This window comes from Seriola dumerili, unplaced genomic scaffold, assembly GCF_002260705.1.
Source record: "Seriola dumerili isolate Sdu_G_001 unplaced genomic scaffold, Sdu_1.0 BDQW01000283.1, whole genome shotgun sequence".
Taxonomy (NCBI): domain Eukaryota; kingdom Metazoa; phylum Chordata; class Actinopteri; order Carangiformes; family Carangidae; genus Seriola; species Seriola dumerili.
Window position 1 is genome coordinate 677,623 of NW_019174538.1, and position 27,508 is coordinate 705,130.

Genomic DNA, 27,508 nt, shown 5'->3' on the forward strand with positions numbered 1-27,508 from the left:
GTAAAAACAGGGTGCCAGCAGATTTCACCTACATGTCCTTTCACAACAGCTCCATCACAGAAAGGAGTCGAACTAACATGTTGCACTTAAACTGAACAAAAAATATATAAAATACACTTTAACATATCCTATAATTACACTATAGTGGTAAACCCTTCCTCACAGGTTAAGCCTAATGTTTACATCCCCAGCATATTAACAATAATAAGTACTTGTTTTATTGATACTCTGTATTTACACAGTAATTTGTGTGAGCTGTAATCTAGAGCATTACCAGTACCATTTCATGTTATTTCATTTCTTTTAAACCTTTGATATTTAACCTTTTTATTTATTATACCTATATTAAAAATGTTTGAAGCCAGAGGTTAATTTCCATTCTCTTTATTCAAGGAACAATAAAACTAAATCTTAAAATCTCTCCTCGAAGACATCACTAAACCACCTCGCTTCAGATTCTGCTGTTAAACAATAAAAAAAAAGCACATTCTTCACTATGGATTTAGAAACAGGGATATTTGCAGGACACTATATATTCTGTGACCTTCGACCTCCTTAGTATTAGTGGCTTATTATGTTCGAGATCTGGGAGCTTATTCAACTGTTCTTATCCAGTCACTGTGGATAAGAACATCAGTTCAATGCTTAAGATGTACTGAGGTCAGGCAGCCTGATGGTCAAATGGTTTGGGCGCGAACGCAGTGAGCAACGACTCCCAGGTTCAATTCCACTAGTCTAGACTTGTGTAAGTTTTAGTGTATAATTTTTAAAAAGTCTGCAGTGAAGTGGAATATATTTTAGTGAAACCCTATTCCCCAACTGATGAATATAAAACTGCTGTTGAAAGCGGATAGATAAAAAGTTCTTCTCATTTTCCTTCTGAAAGCTCGTGTTTTATTTGCAGGTGATATATTTAATGTTGGAGAAATGCCACCACCAGAGTACAGTCACAGTGGTAGTGGAACATTTAATGGCTTGTTAGAGAGCATGCAGCTTTCTGTGCTGCTCAGAGAAGTTGCCACTGCTAACAAGCAATTGCTGGATTTTTTATTTTTTACCACAATGTGACAAGTTCTGAGAAAAGAAAAATAATCTGGAAAATGTAAAATACTACAGATCTTTGTTAACTCCAGAAGAACTGGACACAATATGATACAGTAGAGTTAAATACAACTGTGGTTAATCTAAAAACATAAACCATAAAGAAGATGAAATGCACAGAAAATGTATTATATGAATAAATGAGGGGAGATACATAAAAGGCACAGATGCTCTTAAACAGGAAAATAAGGGAAAATCCAATAGTTGATCCCACTAGTCCTCCTGATCTAGGTTGTCATGGTTACAATACAAACAACACAAGGAATGTCCTGATCCTGGGTTCTTTGACTGGTGATTGGCGATAGCCAAAAAAGTGAGTTTGTCAAGCTGGCCTTGATTCAGCTTCCACCTTTCTGAGATCAGTTGTGATATTGCAGCATTATACGCATGCGCAGACGTGTTAGGAAACTAAACTCCCTAATGATACTGATTTATCCTCTCTGTGTGAGATCTGCTGTAAGTTTAAGACAGAATATTGTTACAGGAGTAGAGCAGCTGCTTTCAGGAATAGATCAGTACTTAGAGAGAGAGAGAGAGATGCAAAATATATTAAATCTTCTCTCAGAGAAACAAGCTCTGTAGTACGTTTCTGTGTAATTACATCTGTAAAAAAAAAAAATGTCTTTCATTATATTGTATTTAATATTATTGTTGATATCTACATATTATTGTATAATCATTAATCAATCATGTCACTGTGTATAATTTATAATTTTCTGTACTGTTTTGGCAAGAGAGAGGGATGATGCTAGCAACCGGAGGTGACAGTTAGCTAGTTAGCGATCAGCTAGCAATGTAGCTGTGAACGTCCAGTGCGATATATGTGCATTTTTGGCTGTTTGTGCTACAACTATAGCTATTACTCCTCATGCCCGAAGTTCTCCCCTGTGCTTCCCAACTACAGTTCAGACTATGAGCCAAAAAGGTAAACAACACTGTTCCCGGATCCCGCGCCATAAAAACAGAGAACTGTACTCACCCATTAGAAGTTCATCCTCCGTGCCCCGCGCTCAGCAGAGACATTAACAGCACCGCTCAGGTACACATCCAGTTCTCAGTTGAGTGTATAGCTAACCAAGCTAACGTTAGCCTCCGGCTAAACGTCAACATCGCTAGCATTTGATGAACTTGAAACCTGGTGAGTAGAAACGTATCTAATGTCGTCGGTTCAGCAGTAAAGTCCTCCTCTTCTCTTCTGTCCTGCCTCTTCTCAGCGTCGCTTGTTTAGTTTGGGTTAGCTGAACATTTTGAATTTTGAATCCTCCATTAGCCGCAAAAAAATCCCGTTTCTTGGTAGACGGTTGAGAAAAAAACTGACGTAACTCACGCAGGTTAGCACACATGACAGGAAGCAAGCTCAGTGGCCAGATTAGGATTTCCCGGTAGGTCTTACTTTGTCACTTTTGGGAAAAACGTTACCAAAATAGATAAGTGGTGCGTAGAAATAATATTTATCTTAAATAAAACACGAAGTTCTGGAAAAATTTAAATAAGGGCAATAAACATATTAAAGACTATGACTAAAAGTGTAATGGGCCCGATGTGGCTCAACCATGGGCTCAACCCGCACCATACAACATGTTGGAGCTGAACACATTTTTAAGGGCGATGTGTGAAAAAGTAGCATAATAAAAATCTATAATTGTTGAATCACTATAATATTATTATAAATTGAAAAGTAGATCTGAAGCTATAGTACATAGTCTAACTCTTTATCTCCATAGCAACAATCTACAGCACTTCCTGTACTGTTACTCTGTAGTTCCAACACTTACCGCACAATTGTCTCTTGTGTGAAACAGGAACTGAGCTTGTTGTTATTTTCACAGTTTGCCTGGATTTTACTGCCACTCAGACACACACCATTTAAACCGTTAGCGCTGCCTGTCATACATTCTGTCCTTCAGTGTATTTCTCTTAATGACAACTACCTCTCTGTTATGGAGCTTCCTCACATGTCGCTACTTCTACTCCTGCTCCTGCTTCTGCTGTGTTCTTTCATTTGGCACCATAAATCAAACAATAACAGCCAACTAAACTGCTAAACCCATCCTGGAAGAAGCTGTTTAATTGTCAAAAGGTTCTTTTCCAGTCCAGTGATTTCTTCAGATTTAACAAGATGCAACACAAGATGATGTTTTCACCTTCTTTTCACCAAAAATGTTCAATGTGAAAAAGACATTCAGACTTTTTGATGAAAAGAACCCGAGCAGCGACTCAGTTTATTATTGTTTATTCTTATTCTTCAGGACAAACTGCACCTATCTGTCTTATACCTTCATCACTGCATCTGTATGTTTCCCATCCTCTCCTAACTAAACAACTACAGCTTCATGAACACACACAGGCAGGAAAGAAACTGCAGCGTTCAGCTTCAAAGTCAGTTTCTCTGCCTCTGCTGATGTCTGGGTGATTAATTATCGATGCAATAAAAGTTGCAGGTGGTCGAACTAATTGTTGTTTTGTTTAAAGTACAACACTTCATCATATTTTAGGAACTTATTGCATGTTTTGTTTGTAAAATTACCCTTTCAGCTGAATATAGTGGAATAAAATGTCCCTCTGACATGTGGTGTAGTCTCACACTATATAGAAACTTTAGATTTTAATTGACAGTATTTCAAAACTGCAGATAAGTGTAGTACAATAAATACACCTGTGACTTTCAACCTCCGTTTTCTCTGCAGCTCTTTGAACTGGTCTGATTGTGCTGCTGACAATCATTAGCACTGTATCCATTATTATCCTAATTAGCTGAGTGACGCACACAGTGGTCACCTGTGTGTCAGCCTCATAGCGCTGAGTGGAAATTAAAATGTGCCTCAAGTTAATTATAAGGGAATAGTTTGACACATGTGACTCTGTGTTCACATTAGTGTTTCACACTGAGAGAGACACGAAGGAAAGAAACTATGAAGTCAGAACAGCTCAACAAGTTATTTAACTTGTATGAAAGAAGGGTGAAATAAAGGAAATTAAATGAAACTGAATTCACTCGTTTAGGGCAAAAACAGTTTGATGGAGGATCAAGATGCCGTGAGAGAGAAACTGGCACTACCATTTATTCTAGGATAAAAAGCTAATTTTTAAAACTACAAAGGAAACATAGTAGTAGTAGTATTACTAGTACAGTAGTAGTAGTATGACAGTGTGTGTACTGAGTCATTGCCCCAGTTTAAAACACTACTCAAAACAATACATACATATAAATTCTTGATTTCAATGCATTTATCTTTGGTTTCTACTTTTGGTTTTTTATTTCTGGTTTTATTTTCTTTTGTCTTTTTTATTGATTTGACTGTTTTAGCAAAGATATTTTTATTCTCCGTTATACTCGCCTTGCTCATTGACACTCTGCCTCTCTTCTCTCTGTCTTTCTTGGTTTACTTCGTTTTTATATGCGTAGCACTTTGTGACTGTTTTCAAAAGCACTATTTAAATAAAGTTATTATTATTACTATTATTATTATTATTATTATTATTATTATTATTACTTGATTATTCAACCAGCCTTTCTGTGAATGTGTGGGAAACAGCTAAAATACAAATACAGATATAGATACATTAGATAAAGATATATTTTGGTTGAATATTTTGTAAAGATACAGAGTTGTTTATAGCAAAGCATCTTGTCTGTATTTAAAGTACAGAGTTCCTGCCTCATTGTTCAAGTCTATGAGTTTCTTTAAAGTGTCAGTAGCTTCTCCTCAGTGATGTCAAACTACAGATAGTGATGTATAATAGTCAGGTCCATAGACGACAGCTCTAATCGCTGGTCTAGACTCAGAAAGGAACATTTCCCTGCAGTAAAAGTATATTTACAGCTTCCAGCCATTTTTAACAACTGTTGTAATTACAGAAGGGAGCTGTCGTTAACCAAAGTGTTTTCATTCAGTATCCTGAGGACAGTGAGGCTGCTAGTGAAAACGTAGAGGGGACGACTTTGGGAAGAAGACAGTTAGTGCTAATCTTTAGCACGTTATTGCTAAAGGGCTGAGCAGGAAACCTGTACTGGAGTTCCTGGGTAACATTTATGGAACAGGAATCACATGAGGTTCACTGTGTTCCTCAGTTATAGAACTGGCTACTTAAACAAACTGGAAACATATTTTATTTAGGAAAACAAATCGTCTTTGGATCTATTTCAAAAAGAGCTCTGGGTTTGGTTACATCATTTTTAATTATGAGAAGATAAAGAGAAGCCATGTTTGCTGAGAGCAACAGCAGCTTTCAGACATATGGTGTAAACAAAACGTGTGAAGACTGAGGTGAAATCAGGACAGAGAGGAGAAATATGTTGTTTTGAATTTAACCAGCAACGAGTTGGTTAATGTTTAAACTGGACAGTTCGTCATTGTTGAAGAGGTTTAAGCAAATTTGTTCATTACATCATCTCAATGACACAGAAAGTCAGTTGGATGATTTCTTTATCAGGATAAACTCGGAGCATTTCTTTTCTTCTGCTTTTTTGTTGCACAAAAACACAAAAGTACACAGAAAGATTTCTAATGATATAACCACTGCTTTGCTCTCGGTTTTGTGTTTTTGAAACACATATGATTCTTTGATCGTTCATACCTTTGTTTTCTTCTCTGACAAGCAGACGTGTTGTTTTCTTCTGTGGATTTGTGTAACAGGAAGTGACTGGTGTGTCAGATTAGTGTGAGACACAGGGAGGAGAATACAGATGAGTTTCCGTCTCTGTCAACAGATGAAACAAGATGTCAGGGCAGTGAATGATGATTTGTATTAGAACATGTGGAGTGGGAGTCACTGGTGCTTTCCACGTATTTATTCTGCTTAACTTCGGTGTACACCTTTACCACTGTGTGAGCATTGCATCTACTGAATCCTGCATCACTGAGTGTACAAAATATTAACTAGCACGTGAGAAATCTATGATCTGTTGCTGATTTTTCTAAAGCCACTTAGAACAGAAGAGACGAATTCTTGTGAAGAAAATAAGAACATTTTAAGGATTTTAAGCCTTTGAAATAAATAAAAGATAAGATAGAAGCAGATTTCAGGAGATACTGATCAACTCTTGTAGATAAACCAACATATAAAGCAACAGTCAGGTACGAGAAACAATTCATGTTGATTTAACAGTTGTGTCTGTGGCATGATGTGCAGATTTCTTGATGAAAACATGATAAATTTCAGTCTTAACAATCTCATATTGTTATAAAATATTATATAATCTACAATAGCAGAAGTTAAAGAGTTCGGACTTAGTGAGAACGCCTTGGAAATGTTTCGTAGACGGGAACATGGTGGACGTTGGTATATTTTTACTTCAAGTCATAAACGTTTGTAACAAAGGAAAACTGCAAAGAACAGTAAAATCCACCAAACAAATATGTATATGGTATATTGTATTAAAATGTATGCATACATACATATTAATCCCTCCCTCCTGTGAGCTTTTCCATAGCATCCCTCAGGGAAGTGACAAATAACAACAAGCACAAACTTAGTTCGTCCTGACAGTCGCAGTTACAATACTGAATACTGTATATGAGTATATATATATATATATATATAGAATATAGAATACTGAACACTCATCCTGGTGTTGTTGCTGTTGATGTCAGTCTTGTCTGCATCAGTTGTGTTGTGTGGTGAAACTGAAGAGTTTTCTAAGCTAGTAAACAAGCTAATTACTGACTGATGCTGTATTGTATATAAAGTCTAGTTTATGTAAAGCAGTGGTTCTCAAAGTGGGTCCCCTCAGGAGAATCATTTATTTCATTAAGTAACACAGTGACAGAACGTGTGAATATTGTGTTCGTGGGTTTCAAACACTTCCTGTAATAAAACATGTCAACACAAAGGTCTGATGGGGGGGGGGGGGGGGGGGGGAGGTTGATTATGGTTCTTGATGTGAAAACGTCAGAGTCACTGATGTGAAGGAGCAGTTTACTCAAGAAATAAAAAAATGTTTCTTCCTCACCCCTTGTGGTTTGTGGAGGTTTGAGATGTCGCTGTCACGACATGAGATTTTTACCACACGATTATTTTGGCCAAAAGAATTCACGACAACAATATTATTTCAATATCTATAGAAAAATGCTGTCAGTCAAATTCATCTATAACTTTGTTCATTGTGTGTTTTGTCTGTTTTTGGCAAATGGACGAGTGAAAGGTGGTGGAGAGAGAGTCTGTACAAGATGAACTGATAAACAAAAGATCCACCAGGCTGAACATCTGCCAGCATGATATTATTATACAGTATGTGAAATTTTAACATATCAATATTTCATATTTTAAATATCTTAATATTAAATAGATATATTACTTAGTGCTAACACCACGGTCTCACCCTGCACTGAAGCTTTATGATGAACCTGTAAGTCTCTTTGGATAAAAGCGTCTGTAAATGAGTGAATGTAAATGTAAACATCAGGGTTTTATCATCAGTACCAGTAAATCAACACAACAACCTGTCTGTCGACACAAACTGTCCCGGTCCCTCAGGACCGTCCTCCTCCCCCAACACTTCACTCTGCGACTTTTCCTTCAGCAGAGACGTGAGTGTAAAACATCATCTCTGTGTTTAACGCGTCACATGACCGACTGTGTTTCACAGGAACATGATTGGCTGTGAGGGCCTGAAGGGGTGAGAGCCTGAGAGGCGGTCGCTCCAATGGCGTGGACCGAGCCACGGTCGCGTCCAGACCCAGATCCAGAACCAGAACCAGAACCAGAACCAGAACCAGAATCCAAACTGACACCTTACAATCTAAGGACTCAAACATCAGCCACAACTCTTCCATCAACCATTCCTCCGCTCCAGCCTCCAGTTGTACTGCCCCTCCTCGTCCTCCTGCTCACTGCCTTTGCCGACCTCTGTGCAGCTGGTCCACCGCAGCCGGCCCGCCCCCCCCTCCTGTCCGGACAGCCTTTTATCATCTTCTGGGGCATCCCCGACTCTTCCTGCCCCGGTCGGCCAGACGTCAGATCTCTGGGGATGGAGCGTGAGGGCCGCGTGGCCGTCTTCTACGAGGACACTCTGGGGAACTACCCTTACTTTGTGGACAAGGACACTCCGGTCAACGGGGGGGTGCCGCAGTACACGCGCCTGGACAACCACCTCCAGAAAACACAACAGGACTTGGAGGCGGCTTTACCCGCCCCGAGGTATCTGGGGTTGGGGGTGCTGCGGTGGTCAGAGTGGGCCCCCCAGTGGTCCAGGAACCGAGAGAAGAAGACGATGTATCTGGAGGCGTCGAGGAACCTGCTGAAGGCTTTCTTCCCTAACTGGACCCCAGAGGAGGTGGAGAGGTGGTCACAGGTAAGAAACATCCAGGTAAAGATGGGATGAAAATGGCGGGTGGTGGAAGACAGCAAGCGCTGTGGCAAGAGGGAATAAGGGAGAAACACAAGTGGGTTGAGGAAGCATGGGTGGAGATGTTGCTGGGAGATGGTGGAGCAGATACAGATAAAATCCTCCATCACAGAACATACGTTATCCTCCATGTGTATCATGTAAACTGTTTATGTTCTCTGTGTATTATTTTAAATTCCACTGAGAGGTTGACTGTTGATCTCATCACAGGTGGACTTCGAGGCAGCAGCCCAGTCAGTCATGACGGAGACACTACGAGAGGTCAAAAGGTTACGGCCCAAAGCATTATGGGGCGTCTCCCCTTACCCCAGCTGCTACAGCGGCGACCCCGCCCAAACCACGTTAGCCAATTACACCGGCCAGTGCCCCCCTGCAGAGATGACCCTCAACGACGAGCTCCTGTGGCTGTGGAAACGAAGCTCCGCCCTCTACCCCCTCCTCACCCTGGAGAAGCTGCAGGTGGGTCAACGCCACTTTCAGTTTGTCTCTCCGTTACTAACTGTCATACCCACTGACACCTCAAAGCTAAACGTATATAAATATAACACGACAGAGAATAAGAGAGACGCGTTAACGTCATTTAAAACACGACAAAACAAAGATTCAAACTCAGTTTTCATTCATTTATAAAAAGCTCAGGACACTTTGACAAAAAAACAAACTGAGCAAGTGCAGTATGAGTGTCATCACTCTAGCATGTTTCTGATTGGAGGAATAAGACTTGTCCCGTCCCCAGTCTCCCGTATAAACTCAGATGGATATGAAGGACGGATCACGTCCTGCTGTCTCCCTCAGGTTTGTTTGTAGCATGTGATGACAGCTGACAGACGACTCCCAACGTAAAACCAATAATCTGTCAAATAAAAACTGGTTTACCGCTGAGGGAAAAAGTTACAAAACTTCTCTTTGTCAAAGTTGGTGCAAACCAACATGTCTGAGACCCCAGAGCTTGTAATGCAGGAAAAGGTTGTGGAACATGATTTAGTTTAGTTCAGTTTAAGCTTGGTTTAAATGTGAACAATATGTCCCTCTTTGCAGGGGGGGACGGCTGGAGCCAGGCTTTATTTATCCAGTCTAATAAGAGAAGCACTACGAGTGTCCTCTCTGCCTGGGACGGCGTTTGATCTTCCTGTGTTCCCATTGGTCAAGAGCGTCTATGCCTCAACCAACACGTTCCTGTCACAGGTGAGATTAAACATCTGATGTGTCCAGTATCTGATCCAGGAGCAGCACAAACAGGAGGGAGAGAGGAGGAGTCCAGGATTATATTTGATTATAACTCTGATTATTTCTGGATCGTTAATCTCAAAGTTTGATTCAGAGAAGAGAAAAGTTAATTAATTAAGGGCTGTAAATGTTTTATTATTGGTGTTGGTCGGCAGTAAAAGGTGGAGGACGTCATGTGATGAATACTGTCTTTCTACATTCCTGTGAACCTCCTCAAATTACAGCTGAGACTTTATTATCACTGTAATTCAAACTGAACGTATTAAAGTTCAGCACAAGAAGTTTCCTTAAAGTTCAACTTAAGGTTTCCTCCAAATAAAAACACCTTAAGTCTTCTCCTCGACGTTTCCTTAAAGTGTTGAGGGTTTTCTCCTTATCTTAGTCTTTACTCAAGGAATCTCTTAAAGTCAGTCAAACAGGAACTTCAGGTTCCTCTGAGTTGATGTTGATCAATGAAGAGTTGGAACCTGATGGAGCCTCAACCAGAGGAACTGATTTATTGATTTCTCTCTATTGATCTGATCAGTATCAGTTTGTGATCTGATCACAGATCAGCTGTGTCTTCAGCTCCTCTGCAGTTAATGATCACTCTGTGGTTTGATGCTGCGGATCTTTACAGTCGATTATTGGTGAAATATTTCATGTCGATCGATCAGCTGTGAGCCGTGTCGTTCACCGAGCGTCTGTTGGACGTTTGTGGATCAGATTTACTTTTCAGGACGAGTTTTCTGCTTTTCTTCTAGAAGTTTCTTCTTTTCCTCCTCTGAACACTTTGGTTTCCTTTCTTTCTTTTCTTCTGACATGTTTTTTCTTCTGACCGACTCTGAGACGACACAGGTGAGATAGTGACAGGTGTTCACGGCTATCACAAGCGCTAACGCCAGAAACTGTCTCCATGGAAACTGTAGAATTTTACAGCTGTAAAATCTCTTTCACTGCTGCAAACGCCTTAATGTTTTTCCTGTAAGAGATTCTGTGCAACGACCTTGAGTAACTCCCTCAGCTGAGGAGAAATTCAACCTTAAGCGTCAGACTTAAGTAGAAAACTTAAGGTGTTTTGTGCGAGCGGCCCCTGAGCCTGAAGAACAGAGGATGTGTAACAAACAAGCGTTGAAAAGAGCTGTGACTCTGTTGTTGTGTGTTTCCTCTCTGCAGACAGACCTGGTCAGCACCATCGGAGAAAGTGCTGCCATGGGAACGGCTGGAGTCGTCATCTGGGAGAGAAGTGAGACTAAGACGGAGGTACACACATGTACATTTGTATAAAGTGCTCACACCCACAAATATGTCTGTATGTTTATTGTTATTTATACATGATGATTTCACTTTGTAAACAAAAAGTTTTAGTATTTCTCTTTTTCCATCAACGTACTTCATTTGTTTTCTTCCTGTTTTAAGAAAACACCTGAATGTTATAAAGGAAACATATCTGCCCCCCCAACACACACACACACACACACACACACACACACACACACACACACACACACACACACACACACACACACACACACACACACACACACCACTGTTCCTGCTTCCTGTTCCTTTCCCAGAGAGAGTGTCAGGACCTGGCAGAGTTTGTCCGCAAGGTCCTGGGACCCTACTCCATCAACGTAACCACGGCGACTCGACTCTGCTCAGCATCTCTGTGCCAGGGAAAGGGCCGATGCGTCCGTCAGAACCCGGAAAGCTCCGCCTATCTCCACCTCCCGCCCCCGGTGGACGTGGTGGAGAAGGTGACGGAAAAGGTGAGGAAATGTAAATTTAAGTAGATTATTAGTGCTGGGTTTTTAAAGCCCAGTTATCACTGCTGCTGTTCACGCTCGTTCAAATGGAGAGCTGACTCGCTCCATCCTCGCTCACTGACAGCGTCATCACAGCAGCTGTGTCATTACCCATGACGCACTGCAGCGCATATGGAGGCCTTCAGAGTCCGACGATGAAACACGTCCAACTGACACTCAGTTTCTGCAGAAGCAGCTACATCATGTTCAGTTTGTGTTGATTCAGGTGTTTGGTGGCTGCAGTTTGTGGCGCTTTAAAATTTAATTTACTCATTAATATAAATTGAAAAAAGCCGTTTTCCAGGGTGGCCCTGAAGCTCAACACGCTGCAACTCAAGAAAACACAGAAGCATTTAGAAAACATCTTCATCAGTTTGACATTAACACACGAGCTGCAGAACCTCACAACACAACAGGAAGTGTTCCCAGGGGGACAGTAAAAAGTGACGGACCAGGCTGGGACACACTTGTTCCTTAATTCTGATAGTGACAGTGAGAGAGAGAGACAGGACAGGTCAGAACTACACCTTCATGGTACGCGCATCACTTTTCAGTGTCCCCTGGAAACACTTCCTGTTGTGTTGAGAGGTTCTGCAGCTCGTGTGTTAATGTCAAACTGATGAAGATGTTTTCTGAACTTTGTTTGTATTTTGTCTGTTTGCACGTGGTTGTTTTCTTGAGTCGAGCTTCAGGGCCACCGTAGTTTTAGGAACGTATATGAAACAAACACAAGCACATGAGACTGGGGAGATAAAGAGCCGATGCTCTTGAAAAATCGACCTGATTTCCTCTTTGACTTTCACACTTTTCTTCCAATGAACAGTTGACTCATAAAAACGTTTCCACACGTGTGAAGACAAACAAGTTCGCAACTTATGTAGGAAAGTTGGAAATAGAACAACTCAGTTTGAGTCACGACTGATAAAGACAACCAGGCGTGACTTTATTTATATATATAAAAAATAAAAAGCTGCAGGGAGTCCAGCTGCCTGAGGATCTTTGGTGTTTAAAAAGTAAGAAAGCAGAAAGAAAAGCAGCAGCTGAGACACGACAGAGGATTTGCTGAAGTTTGATCGTGTACCAGTGAAAACAGGAACACTGTGTTTCTCTGGGAACACTCATCACTTTCTGCAAATCTCTGGATGGGCTGTCGGTAATATTCATAAAAAGTACAACAGAATATTAAGTATGAATGTGGCTGTAAATGCAGAAATCCTTTTGGATTTTAGTTGCATTATTTAATCATACAGATATTGACTTCTGTGAACAGTTTGTTAATGTTCATTTTATTTTATCACCGTTTCCAGGCAGAAGCAGCAAAAGCCACAGATCAGCCGGACGCCGACACGAAACCAGCTGAACCAGCTGAACCAGCTGAACCAGACCCGGCCGAGATGTGGAAGAAAGACTTCCAGTGTCAGTGGTACAAGACGGCAGACGGGGAAGTCGCAGACCAGCAGTCCCCCAAAGACGGAGCATCTGTCGGGGGAACGGCAGAAGAAAACGCTGGAGATGTGGCGGGAACTACGACCGCTTCCACAGTAGCTTCTGCAACAAAAGGAGCCTCAGTGCCTGAGCTTAGAGGAAGCAGTTCCCCAGGTACTGCAGGTCTCCTGGAGCTGCCCACAGACGGAGGCACACATCCACTGAGTGCCCCCCACCTGACTGTCCTGCTGCTGCTGGTGGCTGGAAGTCGATGCCTGGAACCTTAAACTGTGAAACAAACCAGCCTTCACCTGGAAGGTCTGGGCTGTAACAGCCCTTCTTAAGTGCCCTTGAGCAAGACAGTGAGGCCCTGCTGGCTGCAGGTGTGCTGCTCTGTAGCTCAACGTCACCTGAATATCACAAAACACAAAGGAGAACAAACTCAGTCCAAACCTCAGTGGATGTGCCAAGAGACAGTTTCTGCTGGCTGTATTTACACCTCCTTCAGGAAGGAGCAACGACTCCTTAGACTGACCTGTCAGTGTGCTGCTATCAGCTGACTGTCACATGACATCAGCCCGACAGTCGTCCGATCACAGATACACAAAAGCTTTTATTGTCTTTGCACATTTTGTTTCTCCATTTACTCGTCAGTGTTTGTTATGTGGAAATTATTTCTTCATTTTAAAGCCTCGTGTAGTGAAGAGTTTCTCTGTCCAATAAATAGATGTGCTGGGTTCACCACACAAACAAACAAACAAACAAACAAACAAAGAAAGGAAAGAAACTGCTGTCAACATCTCTGGGACTATTTCTTGAGATTATCCAAATTATCTGGGACAGTTTTTAATTTTGTTTTTGCACCACAAATAAAATTCCTCTCATTTTATCTGGACATCAGCAGAAACATCTCAGAAACAATCCGTCAAAATCTGGACAAAAAACCAAAATCTATCTGCACCACCTGACGTCATGGCAACTTCTGCTCTTTTCTAATGTGGATGAATCAAACCTTTAATTTACCAGAGATGTTGCCCATAAAATGATTTAATTTGTGCATTGAGTTGTGGTTTAAAGTGTGAGAGCCGCATGTCTTCATTCAAATTCAATCAAACAGAATGTGTGTAAACAAAAAAACATCACTTTACATCAGACAAATGTCACTAACTGCAGCCGCTCGGCTGAACTCCAGCAGGAATCACTGGAGCTCTCCAGCGCCCTCTGCCTGAGCTCTGCAGGAACTGCACCACTCAACAAAGTCACAGCAGGAAAAGCACAGGTGTAAATAAGAAAATGAAGGATGGCTGAATTCCATTTAGCTGCTTCGGTTTCAGAGTCCTGGGCTGCGGTCGAAAAGTCTAAATGATCTCCCTGACCACGACTCCTCGACGGAAAACTTCCTGCGGTCAAAGATGTGAAGGAGAATTCATCAGCACTGCTCTCAACCTGAACTTTATCACAAGAGCGATGAGTCCTCCGTCACTAACCACAGAGACAAAAACAAACGGGAGAGAAACATAGAAATAAGAAAACATGAAAGAAAAATACAAATAGAGAAAATTGAGCCAGTAAATAATAATTAAATAGAAAAAATGAACTGCAGAGATCAGAGCAGACCGCAGCCCCGTCGTTAACGTTGACAACATCTGTGCTTCTCCGTCTCTGACAAGTCAAAATGTCTCCTGTGAAGAAGCTGCGTTAGTCACACCAGCATGTAATTAAGTCCCTTTAAATATGAATGTGGTTGTTATAAATGCAGTATCTGTTCATTCGAAGGACAAACACGTCAGTCCTTAATAGACAATCTGTTTATATGTAAATATTTTTCTAAGTCTTCCTCCCAGTCCTCGTCCTCCAGAGCTCAGACTGATGTAAAAAACACTGACACGTTTTGTTTTTGCAGCTCATGTAAATTTATTTGTTATTTTTCATTAAAATATACACTCAAGACGAAGGGTATCTAAATCATTTTTAGTTACAGAAAGAGATCATATGTACACAGGTGCATCTGATTGAGTCGTACGTTTATATATATTATGAACAAGAGAATGAATTTCCTCTCATCTCCCACGTCGAGGATCCTCCTCTCCTCCACAGTCCACCGACACAAACGTCCCCTCCTCTGGACGTTTCCACCTTTATTAGCAAAAGATCATTTCATCTTTACAGCCTCACACATGTTTGAGTCAATCTCAGTATCATCTGGGGAACCAGGAGGATTATAGACTTTAGTATGAGCGTTTTAATGATGCTTCTCTCTCTTTGACAACAAGTTTCACAAACTTTTTCCAAAAACGTTGAAGAGAGCGACGAGGAGACGAAGAGCAGATGTTACATGTGCTGCCATTAACGTGATCTGATCCTGTTGTAGGGAAACCACATTATTAAAAGCTGCAGAGCTGCGTGTAGAGACAGTTCAGACCAGAGGTTCACAACCTTCTCCAACCCAGGGACACTCTGGGAAAATCTCTAAAATGTTGGCGGCGCACATCCGACCAGTAACAACATGGAGGACAATAACGTCGTTCTCAGAGCATCTCTTCACTCTGCAGTTTTTGTCTTGGAGGAATCATTTAGTGCTCAACCAGACAGAGAGCAGCATGCATGTGATGAGGTCCGGCCGGCGTCAACATGAAAGAGTTATCACAGTGATAGACCTTAATATGAGAAAAAATTATATACATAATATAAATATATTTTGTAAAGATTATTTTGTTTCAAAACAAAACATTAATTAATTAAATATATCTTTTTATTTACATCTTTTCACCAAAATTGTTCTGTTTTGTAAATGATTTGTCGGCCCACTTGCAATACATTCGTGGCCCATCAGTGGCCCCCGGGCCACAGATTGAGAACCTGGTCTGGTTTTGAAACAAAATGATCTTTAAAAAATATAAAAAATGTTTACAAACAATATTTTTCCTCATATTCAGGCGGCTCGCTGTGATCGGCCGGTGACAGGAACTAAATGATTCATCCGTGGCAAAAAGTGGAGAATCAGACAGTTCATGTTGTTACGGGGTCGGCTGTGGTACGTAAACATTTTAGAGATTTCCCAGCGGACCCTGAGGTGGAGAGGGCTGTGAACCTCTGCTTTAGACGAGTCACGCTGCTGCTGCAGGTTCAACCAAAGGTGACGCTTTGAAAAAGATGCATTTTATAGCAGATTTAAGAATCAAGATTAAAACACGTGACTTTGCTCTGATAACGTTCTGCAGATGAAATCAGGTCTGAAGAAAGATATGACAACACCACTGACACTACTCAAGCCAAACCACATACTGCCTGCCGTCAGCAGGCACACGGATGAACATCTAGTACAAGGCGACCCACCCGTGCAGTGACGGAGGTAGCACAGTCTCTTCATCACATCCAGTATAATCTTCCAGTCGTTCAGTGTCTTTGAAACTAATAAATAATCAACGTCCACGTTAGTTGACGTCCACAGGCTTCGTCTCGACTCCGTCCACATTTAACTTCAATCGTTTCCATTGTGACGTAAACAAAACCAACTCCACTGTTGTTGTGTAATTTCAGAAGCAAACTTCAAGAGATCTGAGTTTAATTTACAGATTTCCCAACATTCAAATACACACGTAGTCAATGCAGAGGAAATACAGAGTTTGGTGCCAAATTCAGGTATCCACCATTTCACAGGAGTCAAAGCTGCAGTCGCAGCCAGAACCTCAAGCTCATCCATAAACGGCTGAAGATTAGCAGCTAATGTAAAGTCACTAGCAAAGTGCCAAGAAGAATTTAATGGATTAAAAATGCGTTTTGAAATTGAGCTCTTCTAATACATTTATTATTCCTTTAAACTGGCTGAATCGAAACTGAAGCAACACAATCCAATTAACGACACTGAGCAGTTTGTCAGCTGGAAATGAAAAAAGCCTGGGGATCAAACGACTTTCAGTGGCTTCAGATTTCATGAGAAATCTGCAGGTTGGCTGAATCGATCTGTCATTTGCATATCAGGTGTTTTCACCTCTGATGACATCTAAAAGTCAAATCCTAAAGTACCTGAAGCTTTTCAAATATTTAAAGCCGCTGTGAAGCTACAGAAGAACATCTGACACAAAATGTGATTTTTTTTTTTAGGCGGAATCGACGCACGGAGCCAGATTTAAAATTAGACGCAGCCGAGTGATTTCAAAGTTTTCAATGCCAGTTTTTTAAAATTAAAGGACAGAGATAATCTGAGTGACAGCTATCTTAAAGGGCCAGTTGTGGTTCAAGTTCATGTTCAGTCGGTGTGTTTCCTGCAGTAGAGTCAGTTTCGAGGAGCAGCAGGAGGACCGCTGCACTAGCAGAGTGATGAGCTGCTGTGGGCGGGGCCAGCAGAAAACACCTGGTTTAGACACTTTTAAAAGACGCCAGTGAAACAAACCAACATCTGTTCAAATGAAGCTTCATGTAGAAGATTTTCATCTTCATCTTCCTGGTGAAACAGAACTTTCCTTTGGCACTACATTTTCTCAGCCACTGAACTACTGTATTCCTACGCACAAGTGCACCTACAGAGCGCACTGTAATACGCCGCAGCCTCAGGTCAGCTGACTGAATCAGGAAGAGATAAACTTCACTTTGTTTTGACGGGAAGATGAAGATGTAAAATCTTCTACATGAAGCTTCATTTAAACAGATGTTGGATTGTTTCACTGGGCGTCTTTTAAAAGTGTCTAAACCACTCCTGGTCCTCCTGCTGCTCTGAGCTGACTCTACTGCAGGAAACACACCGACTGAACATGAACACAACCACAGCTGTCCCTTTCAGATAGTTGTCACTCAGATTCTCTCTGTCTGTTCATTTTAAAGAACTGGTATCTGTACTTTGAAATCACTTTGCTGCCTCCAATTTTAAATCTGGCTGCGTGCGTCGATTTGACCTAAAAAAATAAATAAAAATAAATAAATAAATCACTTTCCTCGTCTGTGTCAGATGTTCTTCTGTAGCTTTAATTTACGCTTAAACGCTCCAGTGGAAGAATCAGCTCCCAATGACAGAGAAGCATTGTTTTTGAAAACGCACGCAAGCTGAGAAAACTGAATAAATAAACATGACAGACAGACAGACAGACAGACAGACAGACAGACAGACAGACAGACAGACAGACAGACAGACAGACGTGACACTCCTCCTCCCTTCATTCAGCCGACAGTGAAAGAATCTGATCTTCGTTGCATAAGATTAAAAAATAGACTTTCTGTTCCTGTGCAAAAGTCTCTGTCTTCTGAGCAGTTAGTTCTGGTCTCTCCACGTGAGACAGAGAGAAGCGGGAAACATCGCCCCCGTGTGGGGAGGGCGGGTTAGTGCAATCTGAACCAAGCGGGCTGGACGGATAACAACACACGATCCCTCCTGTGTGTGTGTGTGTGTGTGTGTGTGTGTGTGTGTGTGTGTTCAGAGCACTCGATCAAGCGTCTCCAGAAAAGGTTTGATCTGACACATGTGATAAGAGACGTGGCTTTTAAAAGAAAAGGGAGGAGGAAAAGCTCAGACTCGAGAGCCAATCAAGCGCAGTTCGTTTGGTCACAACACAAACATGGTCACCTTCAGACAATGAACAAGCGAGGGACTATGAGCGCCAATCATCCAGCATGCCTAGTAGCAACGTTTCCAGGACTCCCGGAGAGGTGCACTTAATCTTCGCTGCGGTGTGTGTGTGGTACCTGCGGAGGGGTGGAGCCACTTGCAGACGGCCTCGTTCACAATGTGCTTGATGTTGGATGTCTGCAGCTGGGGTGTGTTTTTCTACCAGACATGCTGAGGGTTACTTGCAGATCGCCTCCAGAGCGTCCAGGGTGCGTTTGATGTCGCGGATCTGCGCGGCCAGGGTGTGTATGGGCTGCATGGAACGATCCAGCTCCTCGCAGCGAGCCATCAGCGTGTACATGCCCTGAGGGAGGCAGAGAAACAGCTGCTGCTTTAATACAGACAAGATTATGAAAACATGACAAGGATCCAGGGTTTCCTCACTCATAGACTTTAGCTGGGGTCACTCGGGTTTATTAAATATTAACGGCCTCCCAGGTGTATGTGCCGACTCTGACATTTGCTTTGCGTTTTTTAATCCGTCAGAATCCGTGATCCATGAACTATTCTCTCCTCGCTGCCCTGAACCTCTTCGCTGTGCTAACGCTCAGAGAAACAGGAAGAGGGAGACGCATGGTGTTACGTTAGAAGACGCAGACACGGTGGATATTAAACGTCGTTCCCTAGCTGCGATAAGATTAACGCTCGTGTACGTCCACAACCTACTGAGAACCACTAAACATATATTCAGTAAATAAAAATAGCACATAAAAATAAATGAGATCAAACATGTTGTAGTTCACTGCACCAACAAAACATATATTCAACATGTTGATAAACTATATTCAACATATTCTGCTCAGTAACTCGGTCCGAGGACTCAAGATGACGCTCTCCTTCATACGTCGCTAACGTAACCAGGAAGTGGATGGAGGGATGCGGCACAATAGTCGTTTTATCTCCGTTATGTTGTTTTCAGAATCAAGAAAAAGATTTCAACCACTGAGATCTACAACAAAGTCTTAGTGACGAATCAGAAATAAAACAAAGAGTTCTGCACGTTCTCCATCACTAGTTCTCACTGACAGAACCGTCAATAAAGAACCGAGAGCGAATCAAGTTAAAGTGATTATTGACAGTGTCGTCAATAAAGTGAGTGATGAGAGTGTGGAGAATTCTTTATTTCCCACATGACAAGACCTGTGACACACACACACACACACACACACACACACACACACACACACACACACGCACACACACACACACCTTTATACTCATGTCCACAGACTCTCCCAGGCTGTCGACCGAGTCTCTGTAGGTCTGGATGTAGCCGACACTCAGAGCCGTCATCTGGATCAGACAGAAACAATTACAACAGACGTGTGGGTGAGAAATATATATGTATGTACAGTATGTATGTAACAACATATAACATACACACATTTACATCATCTAAACACACAGAGATGAAGCTAAGCACAGTCTGAACCACGACCCGGGTCACTTGTAGACTCACGTTCTGGATGGTTCCGTTGAGGCTCCGCATCATCATCTCCACACTCTGCGCCACTTCCTGTGTGTGTCTCTGAAGGTCCACCAGGACGGCGGGATCGATCGGCGGGATGTCTGCCGGTCTCCGGGACAACCCCCGACTCCGGTAGATGGGACCCGAACAGTCGGCTGGTGAGAAACCAGCAGGAAATTAGACGGACAATATACAACTGATACTTACATTGATTATTCTTTTGGTTCATGTATTAATAGTGAAATCTACGAATCAAAACAGTGAAACATTCTCGTCACAAGATCTTATTTTGTTTGAATAACAAAACCAACACAAGATGTTTCATCTCTGAAGATTAAAACAGAGAGAAACAGAAAATCATCTGTGTTTTCATTTCTGCTCAAAGACAAACAACTGTCAGCCTAACACACACACACACACACACACACACACACACACACAGGCACACACAGACACACACACAGGGGACCCACACACACAGACACTCACAGACACACACACACACACACACACACACACACACACACACACACACACACACACACACACACACACACACACACTATCCACAGCGGAGGAACTGCTCCCATCTGAAGAAACAGCTGCTCTTATAAAAAGACTAATTTAAATAAATCATGGCTCTTAACCACCAGATCGTTTGCGCCTGGAGTCGTTAGATGTTGGAATGAACAGAACGCGGCGGCCGGCCGAGCTCAGGAACTAGTTTCCATCTCTGAGACAGATTCTTTCAGGCTGCGGCAGGACCTCAGTAATGAGTCCCTCCAGTCTAAACAAAGTCTGTGACTCATCCATCGTAACTGAATCAGCAGGTAGAGGGAACGAGCTGCAGCAGAGGGCAGCGACTACTGTCCTGCGTTTAAATCGAGTGGCTGGTTGAGCTGACTCTCTAATCCAGAGGGATTCCTCTCTGAATGAAGGGCAGCGGCTCGTTGTCTCTCTCCTGGAAAATGTGACAAGACAGACGGCTGCTAATGGACGGGCCGGACTCGGGCCAGCTGCTGAACCCACAGAGAGGATTTCATTTATGACAGTGCTGCACGTGTGTGAAAAAAATATCTGTTTTAATTTCTGGGGTTGAGTCTCTGCAGCCTCTTTAAAACACCATCTGCAGCTAATTTAACCTGCATGGAAAAGTGTCAGGAGCCGTCGTAGTGTTTGAATTCTTTGGTTAAAAAATGACTCTAAATGAGTCGAATGGTTTCTGTGAGCAAACCTGTGGTTTTCTTGTTTGAAGGGGAGTTTCTCTAAACTCTTTCCTCGTTCCCAAACTGTGGCGCACCACACAGGACAACCAGCTGACTTTAAAATCAACGAGAGTAAAACTACAGACAGTATGAGCCTGACATCAGACGAATCCTCAGGTGTCCTCGGGGACAGACGCCTGAGCAGGAACCTGGAGAAGCTGTTTATGTTCTGTGATCACGACACCACTCATTCTGCTGTTTCTTATTCTATCCTTTAATATGATCATTTTAAACTTTTTTTTTACTGAACCTCACTGTCGCTCTTATTACTACTAGTGTTGAAATTATTTGTTGCATTATATTAGCAGCATATCATTCCTACCTGTGTTCCTCTATTCTATTATTTACTGCAACAGCCTGAGTTTAAAATAAAGATATTTAAAAAAAAAATGGAGAGAACAGACACACACACACACACACACACACACACACACACACACACACACACACACACACACACACGTGAAACAGTGTTAGAGATGGATGAAAACAAAATGAGGAAAATCTGATGAAAAACTATTTGAAGTGAATTTTGCTCTGATCAGCGAACTCGACAAACCGCTGCAGATGATTCACGTCGGCCTCCATCACTTCATCATAAACCAACACACACAGCAATTCATTTGCTTAATATGGTGCATTGATTCTCTATTACTTCTAATGGTCGGGACATGACCAGAGCTATGCATAAATGATGAGTGATGATGCAGAGAAACGGGCTGTGACAGTCAGACGCTCTGCAGTTCCACCAGCACTGACTGTAAATACACCGTTAACCTGCTGAGAGGAAAAGGAAAATACAAACCGTTCATCTGTCAGAGTCTCTGACCCTCAAATATAAAAAATATGAAGCCGTCATGAAAGCAGCTCAACATCCGTACAGACTGTATTACAAGCCCACTTCCTGTGAATCGTCTCCATTTAAAAGTTTAGGTTAAATTTATGTTTTTAAACTATTAAAAATGAAACTTGTAGTAACTGGGGTCTGAATTACAGTGATGAAAGAAGTGACTTCACATGTTAAAGTAAAATGCTGTGACGTTTACTCACAGTCGCTGCAGTCCAGACTCGGCTTGGAGCTCATCTTGATCTTCTGCTCCAGGTTTTTGGTGATGAAGTTAGTCAGGTCTCCCTCATGGCTGACCGTCCCCTCCAGCTCCAGAGCCGAGGAGATTGTGGCCCGTCGGCCCTCTGACTGCCCACTCCTGCCCCCTCCCCGGGCGCCCGAACCGCCTGCGGAGAATATCCCAACATCAGCTGAATAATACGGCCAATTATCATTGATTCGTTTAAAATATGAAATTCAACTTCCACTGCTTTTCTTTAACTTCCTTGTTTTACTGAATAAAGTTTCACAGTCGTCAGGAGAGGACAGACATCTACCTCCGCACGCTTGGCTGATTTCATCCAGGCTCTTGCTGTCCTGCATCCCTCGCACGTTGCGAACCCAGACCTGGGCCATGACGTGGGGAGGGCAGGGGGCGTCATCTGAGGGAAGATGAGGAGGAGGGGAAGAGGAAGAGGAGGAGGTGCTGGGACCGGGGGCTGAGGACGAGTAGTGTCGTGAAGACTGAAGTGGAGGTGAGTGAAAAACGGAGAGAACAAGAGGAAGTGGAAAAGAAGAAGTTAAAAACATCACGTGACAAAACATCATGAAACACAGCACTGTTTATTACCCACGCTCCTCTCTGATGGACAGCTTCCTGCCTGTCTGTCACACAAAGTCTTTCAACATGCTGTAGTTCAGTGGTTCCCAACCTGTGGGTCGAGGCCCACTGCTGGGCCGCGAGGGTATGACAAGTGGGCCGACAAATCATTTGCAAAACAGAACAGTTTTGGTGAAGAGATGTCATTATTAAAAATAAATATTTTTAAGGGTTTTAAATGTTTTAAATGTGATGATCTTTAAAAACATTGAAAATGTTTTACAAACTCTTTTCATTATTTTGTTTTCCTATTAAGTCCTGTGATCAGCCAATGATAGGAACTTTTATGTTGTTGCCGGGCGGACCACATCGTGTACTTGTTTTCTGTCTCAGTCAAAATGGAGAGCTGGTTAGCAACAGGAAGAATTAAAGTGATCTCTCCAATGTCAAGGAAAAAAGAAAAACTGAAATTCTCATGTTCATTTGATTTGATTTAATATTTGATCGTTATCGTTAAAATAAAAGGTTCTCTGAGAACGAAGTATTTGTCCTCTGTTCTGTTACGGCGTCGGATGTGGGATCAACATTTTAGAGATTTTTAAATGGGTCATGAGCTGGAGGCTGAGAGCTGCCGCTGTGGTTCAGATGATGCTCATTATATCTGTTGACTGTCACTCCCTCTTATGCCCTCCACTCTCCCTGGTACACATATATAATATATATATATATATTGTATATATATATATATATATAAATATTAAAGATTTCATGTCAGAAAAATAGTCCTTCAGTTCACTCACCTCCCTCTGCGTCCTCCCTCCTCCGTACTGACTCCTCCACTTGTTTTCAGTCTTCTCAGCATCCTCCTCATCCTGTTTCTCCTTCTCTCCATCCTCCTCCTCCTCCTCCTCCTCCTCTTCCTCCTCTCGGCTGTCACTGCCTCCGTCCACAGTCTCCGCCTCTGTCTGCTGTCCGTCTGCGGTGACAGGGCCTGCTCGCTGAGATGAGTCTTTGGTGTGTGCTGGGTCCCACGGCAGAGCTGCACCAGGAGGCTCGACAGCGTTAGAGGCCTCAGGAATGTTTCTGTTGATGGATCCTGATTCTGAGATTCCTGTGCATGTGGTGCCGGGGCGGGAGGGGTCCGTTATCCAGGGGTTGTGCAGTGATAAGTTAGACGTTCTCTCGTTAATGGCCATCTCTGTATCCAGGCGACCGTCGCAGTCGTAAACTCTGTTTTCCACATCCACGTGGTTCTCTGTGTATCTGAAGGAGCCGTCCTCTGATCCCTCCCCAGGACAGGACGCTCTGCTCCCGCCACATTTCACAGAGACTGAAACATGAGGGCCGTTCTCCGACGCAACGGGTATCACAACCCCGTTAGCTGTCTCTGGCACTTCTGTGCCAATCACAGGGGAGAGACTCATCCCTCCGCCTGCTAGTGAAGAGAGAGAAAACATTAGAGGACGAGCTTCTGTTTTTTAAATCTAGATTTAATCCATGACTCAAGTAGAGCGTTCAACCATCTGAGAAGTCTCAGCAGAAGACCAGTTACCAGATACCAAGACTAAGCTTTTTCCAAACTTGGTTTGGAGAATATAAACTGATTTTAACCCCTTCTCCTTTCTCAGTGCATCAGTGTGAAACAAAGGACTTTACCTAAATGAAATAAAGTCTGAAGCTAAAAAAAGTTTCCTATTTAAATGAGGAAATAACTGACAGTCTTCATTATTCAATACTCCAGGTTGGTACCAGTTATAAAGGCACATGAAAGGAATAAAAACCTTAATTATGGTACGTGTAATTTGATGTTGTGCAATCTATATATAATATATTAAACTGTTTGGATTTTCATTTTAAGAAAACTATTCATGGGATCAAACAAAATAGGAATGTACCGAAGTAAACTAAATATTTCCAAAATCAAGGTACATAATCTCAATTAAGTAAAAATTCTGTAATAATAGATAATGAAGGGAGAGCTACAATGATGTAAGCTGTTCTACAAAACATCCGGTTCCTCTTCAAAGCGAGAAGAAGATTGTAGATTGTCTCTTGGTCTCTTGAATGAAGTTAAACAAGTGATCATGAAAATGTGATTGAGATACTGAGGAGGGTTCTGTGGTGAGGTCTGGGATCTAAACAGATGGTTTGTTCTCAGCCTCCAGACCTGAACCTAGGACCTTCAGCCTGGGTGTGTCGACGTGAAATCACCGCCCGCCGTCACAAACATCACCAACATGAACTCATCTCCCCCAGGTCACCACCTCTTCACTCTGCTGCAAGTTTTTATCCAAGTGCCATCAGAGGAACTAAACTGCTGAATAATCAGGCTATAATAAGTATTTAATGTTTTAAATCTATTATTATAATAAGTCGTTATCCTGTTTCACCAATTAATTTAATTATTTTAGATCCCCCCATGTTGTAAAACCTTTTAACTGTTTTCATTCATTTGTTATTGTTCTTCCTCACCTTGATCTTGTCTTGTAAAGCACTTTGTAACTGTGTTTTGAAAGGTGCTGTATGAATAAAGCTTATTATTATTATTGTAATCATAACCCTAACCTGTCTCATCCTGTACACGTGCAATATCTGTGCAATACAACTGAGCACATGTATTCATTCTGTTTTTATACTATTAACTGTTTGTTTTATGTTTATTCATACAGACTGTAATGTGTCTACTTGTCTGTAGTTATGTTACTGTATGTATCACAGGAGACGGTTCATTTCCTTGTACACTGAGCAATGACAATAAAGGTAATTAATTGAATCGAAACGAATTGAAGACTGTAACTCAACTAGACATTAATCTTCTTTAAACGCCTTTGAATCCTGTTGTTTTCTTCGGGGCCGTTGGATCATGTGCTGCGGGGCAGCTGTGCCACTAATAGATGGATAGATAGATGCGAAATGACGTAATAATAGGCTGTTTAGCTTAGCACTAGCTTACTCCAAGCTAACCTAGTGTTAACACTAGCTTTTATTCTCAAGACTTTATGCTAACAACGGCTGTGAAGGAAGAACAATACAGCTGTATGACAGACACCCGGCCTGTCAGCGGTGAGGGAGTTGACGTGCTGCCGTCTTTAGCCGCCTTGCTAACTCGCTGTCAACGGTAAATGTTGTTGAATGATGTTAGCACTGCGCGGCTAACGTTAGCTGCACCGGCCTTTAAACCACCATATTTTCGCGGGTCGCTTTTTCCTGTCTGACAGTAGAACATGACAAAAAGTATTTTGTGGTAAAACTTGTGCTCATCTATTGTTAAGGACAAACTACAGCATCATAGAGCTCAGTGTAATGAAGAAAACACTCACCGGAGCAGTTTCCTTCCTGAAAAATGTAAGCAACAACCGGGTCCGACCTGAAAACCCTTCCCCTCAAAGCCCAACGCAACAGTTCCGCCTTAAAATACTAAAGGCGTTTCAGACGATATTAGTCAAAAATGTTATTTTCAATAACAATGTAGTATTATGTAATGGAGTGTAGTATTTACGTAAATAATAAATACAAATTATTACCCTGACTCACAAGCTGTTGTTGCTCATTAATATGTTGTAACAAACCTGAATATTTGTACAGGAATGGTGCTGTGTGCTGTGTCGACATTATGATTATGCACAACATTTGACTCCAGCATGTTTCAGCTGAACGGGTGGATTTGTTTCTATTGACGTCATCCTGCAAGTTTCCCTGTTCTCCTCCAGATGGAGACAAACACCACAGCTCCTCAAACTTTAACTGTGCAAAGTTTACAGGTTGTATTTTGATGTCAAATGTATGGAGGAAGTGAGTAGACACATGAAGACAAAGGTTCAGCATCCTGTGATGTCAGGTGACGCTTCCGACTTCCTGGTGAGGGGGATGATGATCAGAAGACAACCAGGGAATTTTCTTAAATAAATGATGAAAATTGAATGTCTGTAAATCTTTAAGATATGTTTCTGAGGTTTTACAAAAACAACTGAAGATTTTTCTTAAAACAGCTTCCTCTCATGAGACCCAAGAGTCGGTGCGTCCTGGTTTGACTTTGTGCTTATGTGATCTTAAGTTAGCAGCCACTTTGCACTTTGTAGAAAAACAGTATGAGTATGAACAGTGATTATTTAATAAAGTTATTGTTTTAAATTAAATGTCACTGATGAAAGAAGAAGCAGAGTTGAAATTAAAAGCAGAATTAAGGGTTTAACCACTGGACAGTCAGAACAGTGAATCACTTCTGGAGGCAATATGTGACTAAACAATGAAAATCATAATGATATAATTATCAATTTGCACTGATTGACCTTTTACTGTCATAAGAAAGAATCTTTTGTTTATATCATGGCTGTGCCTCTTTTAATCAGCCGCTCTTCTTCTGTCTCATGAGCAGTTGATTTATTGGAGAAATGTGTTTGACATTATTTACACTGATGCTGAAACAACCAGAGAGGAGCTTGGATAATGACGAGGCCTTGCTTCAGCCTGTTTGCCTTCACAGTGAAGGCTGGGCTGGAGTCTGAATGTGGTCAGAAATGACAAACACTGCTGCAGAGGAGGAGAGAGGATTCAAAACCACGCTGTCACCACATCTGAAGATCTTGTAAAATTTCTAATCTACCTCCTGTATCCAGAGCAGCTGCTCCCGCGCTCTCGCTCG

General features: G+C 42.0%; 2 protein-coding genes across 3 annotated transcripts; one reads left to right on the forward strand and one right to left on the reverse strand.

Annotated features, from left to right (window-relative positions):
• Positions 1–7,747: 7,747 nt before the first annotated feature.
• LOC111230732 (hyaluronidase-1-like) lies at positions 7,748–13,175 on the forward strand. Its single transcript, XM_022757562.1, has 6 exons — positions 7,748–8,395; positions 8,660–8,908; positions 9,488–9,634; positions 10,832–10,918; positions 11,233–11,427; positions 12,771–13,175. Exons 1-6 carry the CDS (start codon positions 7,748–7,750, stop codon positions 13,173–13,175), a joined length of 1,731 nt encoding a protein of 576 aa, XP_022613283.1.
• A 1,617-nt stretch (positions 13,176–14,792) lies between these two features.
• borcs6 (BLOC-1 related complex subunit 6) lies at positions 14,793–26,196 on the reverse strand. Of its 2 annotated transcripts, none has more exons than XM_022757582.1 (8): positions 26,187–26,196; positions 23,667–24,301; positions 22,604–22,790; positions 22,271–22,453; positions 19,947–20,110; positions 19,697–19,780; positions 18,565–18,791; positions 14,793–15,024 (listed from the first exon to the last, which is right to left on the reverse strand). In XM_022757582.1, the coding sequence occupies exons 2-7, from the start codon at positions 24,288–24,290 to the stop codon at positions 18,666–18,668; spliced, it is 1,368 nt and encodes a 455-aa protein (XP_022613303.1). In that variant the 5' UTR covers positions 24,291–24,301; positions 26,187–26,196; the 3' UTR covers positions 14,793–15,024; positions 18,565–18,665. The 2 variants fall into 2 exon arrangements, with proteins under 2 accessions (XP_022613303.1, XP_022613304.1); XM_022757583.1 differs by having other exon boundaries at positions 23,667–24,298; positions 26,187–26,195.
• Between the last annotated feature and the right edge of the window lie 1,312 nt (positions 26,197–27,508).

Bases quoted from the DNA above. Each gene is read 5' to 3' on its own strand.
- LOC111230732 (XM_022757562.1), top strand. From the start codon at position 7,748: ATGGCGTGGACCGAGCCACGGTCGCGTCCAGACCCAGATCCAGAACCA. The intron at 9,635-10,831 runs GTGAGATTAAAC...TCCTCTCTGCAG, and splicing joins CCAACACGTTCCTGTCACAG to ACAGACCTGGTCAGCACCAT. The intron at 11,428-12,770 runs GTGAGGAAATGT...CACCGTTTCCAG, and splicing joins TGGAGAAGGTGACGGAAAAG to GCAGAAGCAGCAAAAGCCAC.
- borcs6 (XM_022757582.1), bottom strand. From the start codon at position 24,290: ATGAGTCTCTCCCCTGTGATTGGCACAGAAGTGCCAGAGACAGCTAAC. The intron at 22,791-23,666 runs GTGAGTGAACTG...CCTCCACTTCAG, and splicing joins GAGGGAGGACGCAGAGGGAG to TCTTCACGACACTACTCGTC. The intron at 20,111-22,270 runs GTGAGTAAACGT...GTTTCTCACCAG, and splicing joins GAGTCTGGACTGCAGCGACT to CCGACTGTTCGGGTCCCATC.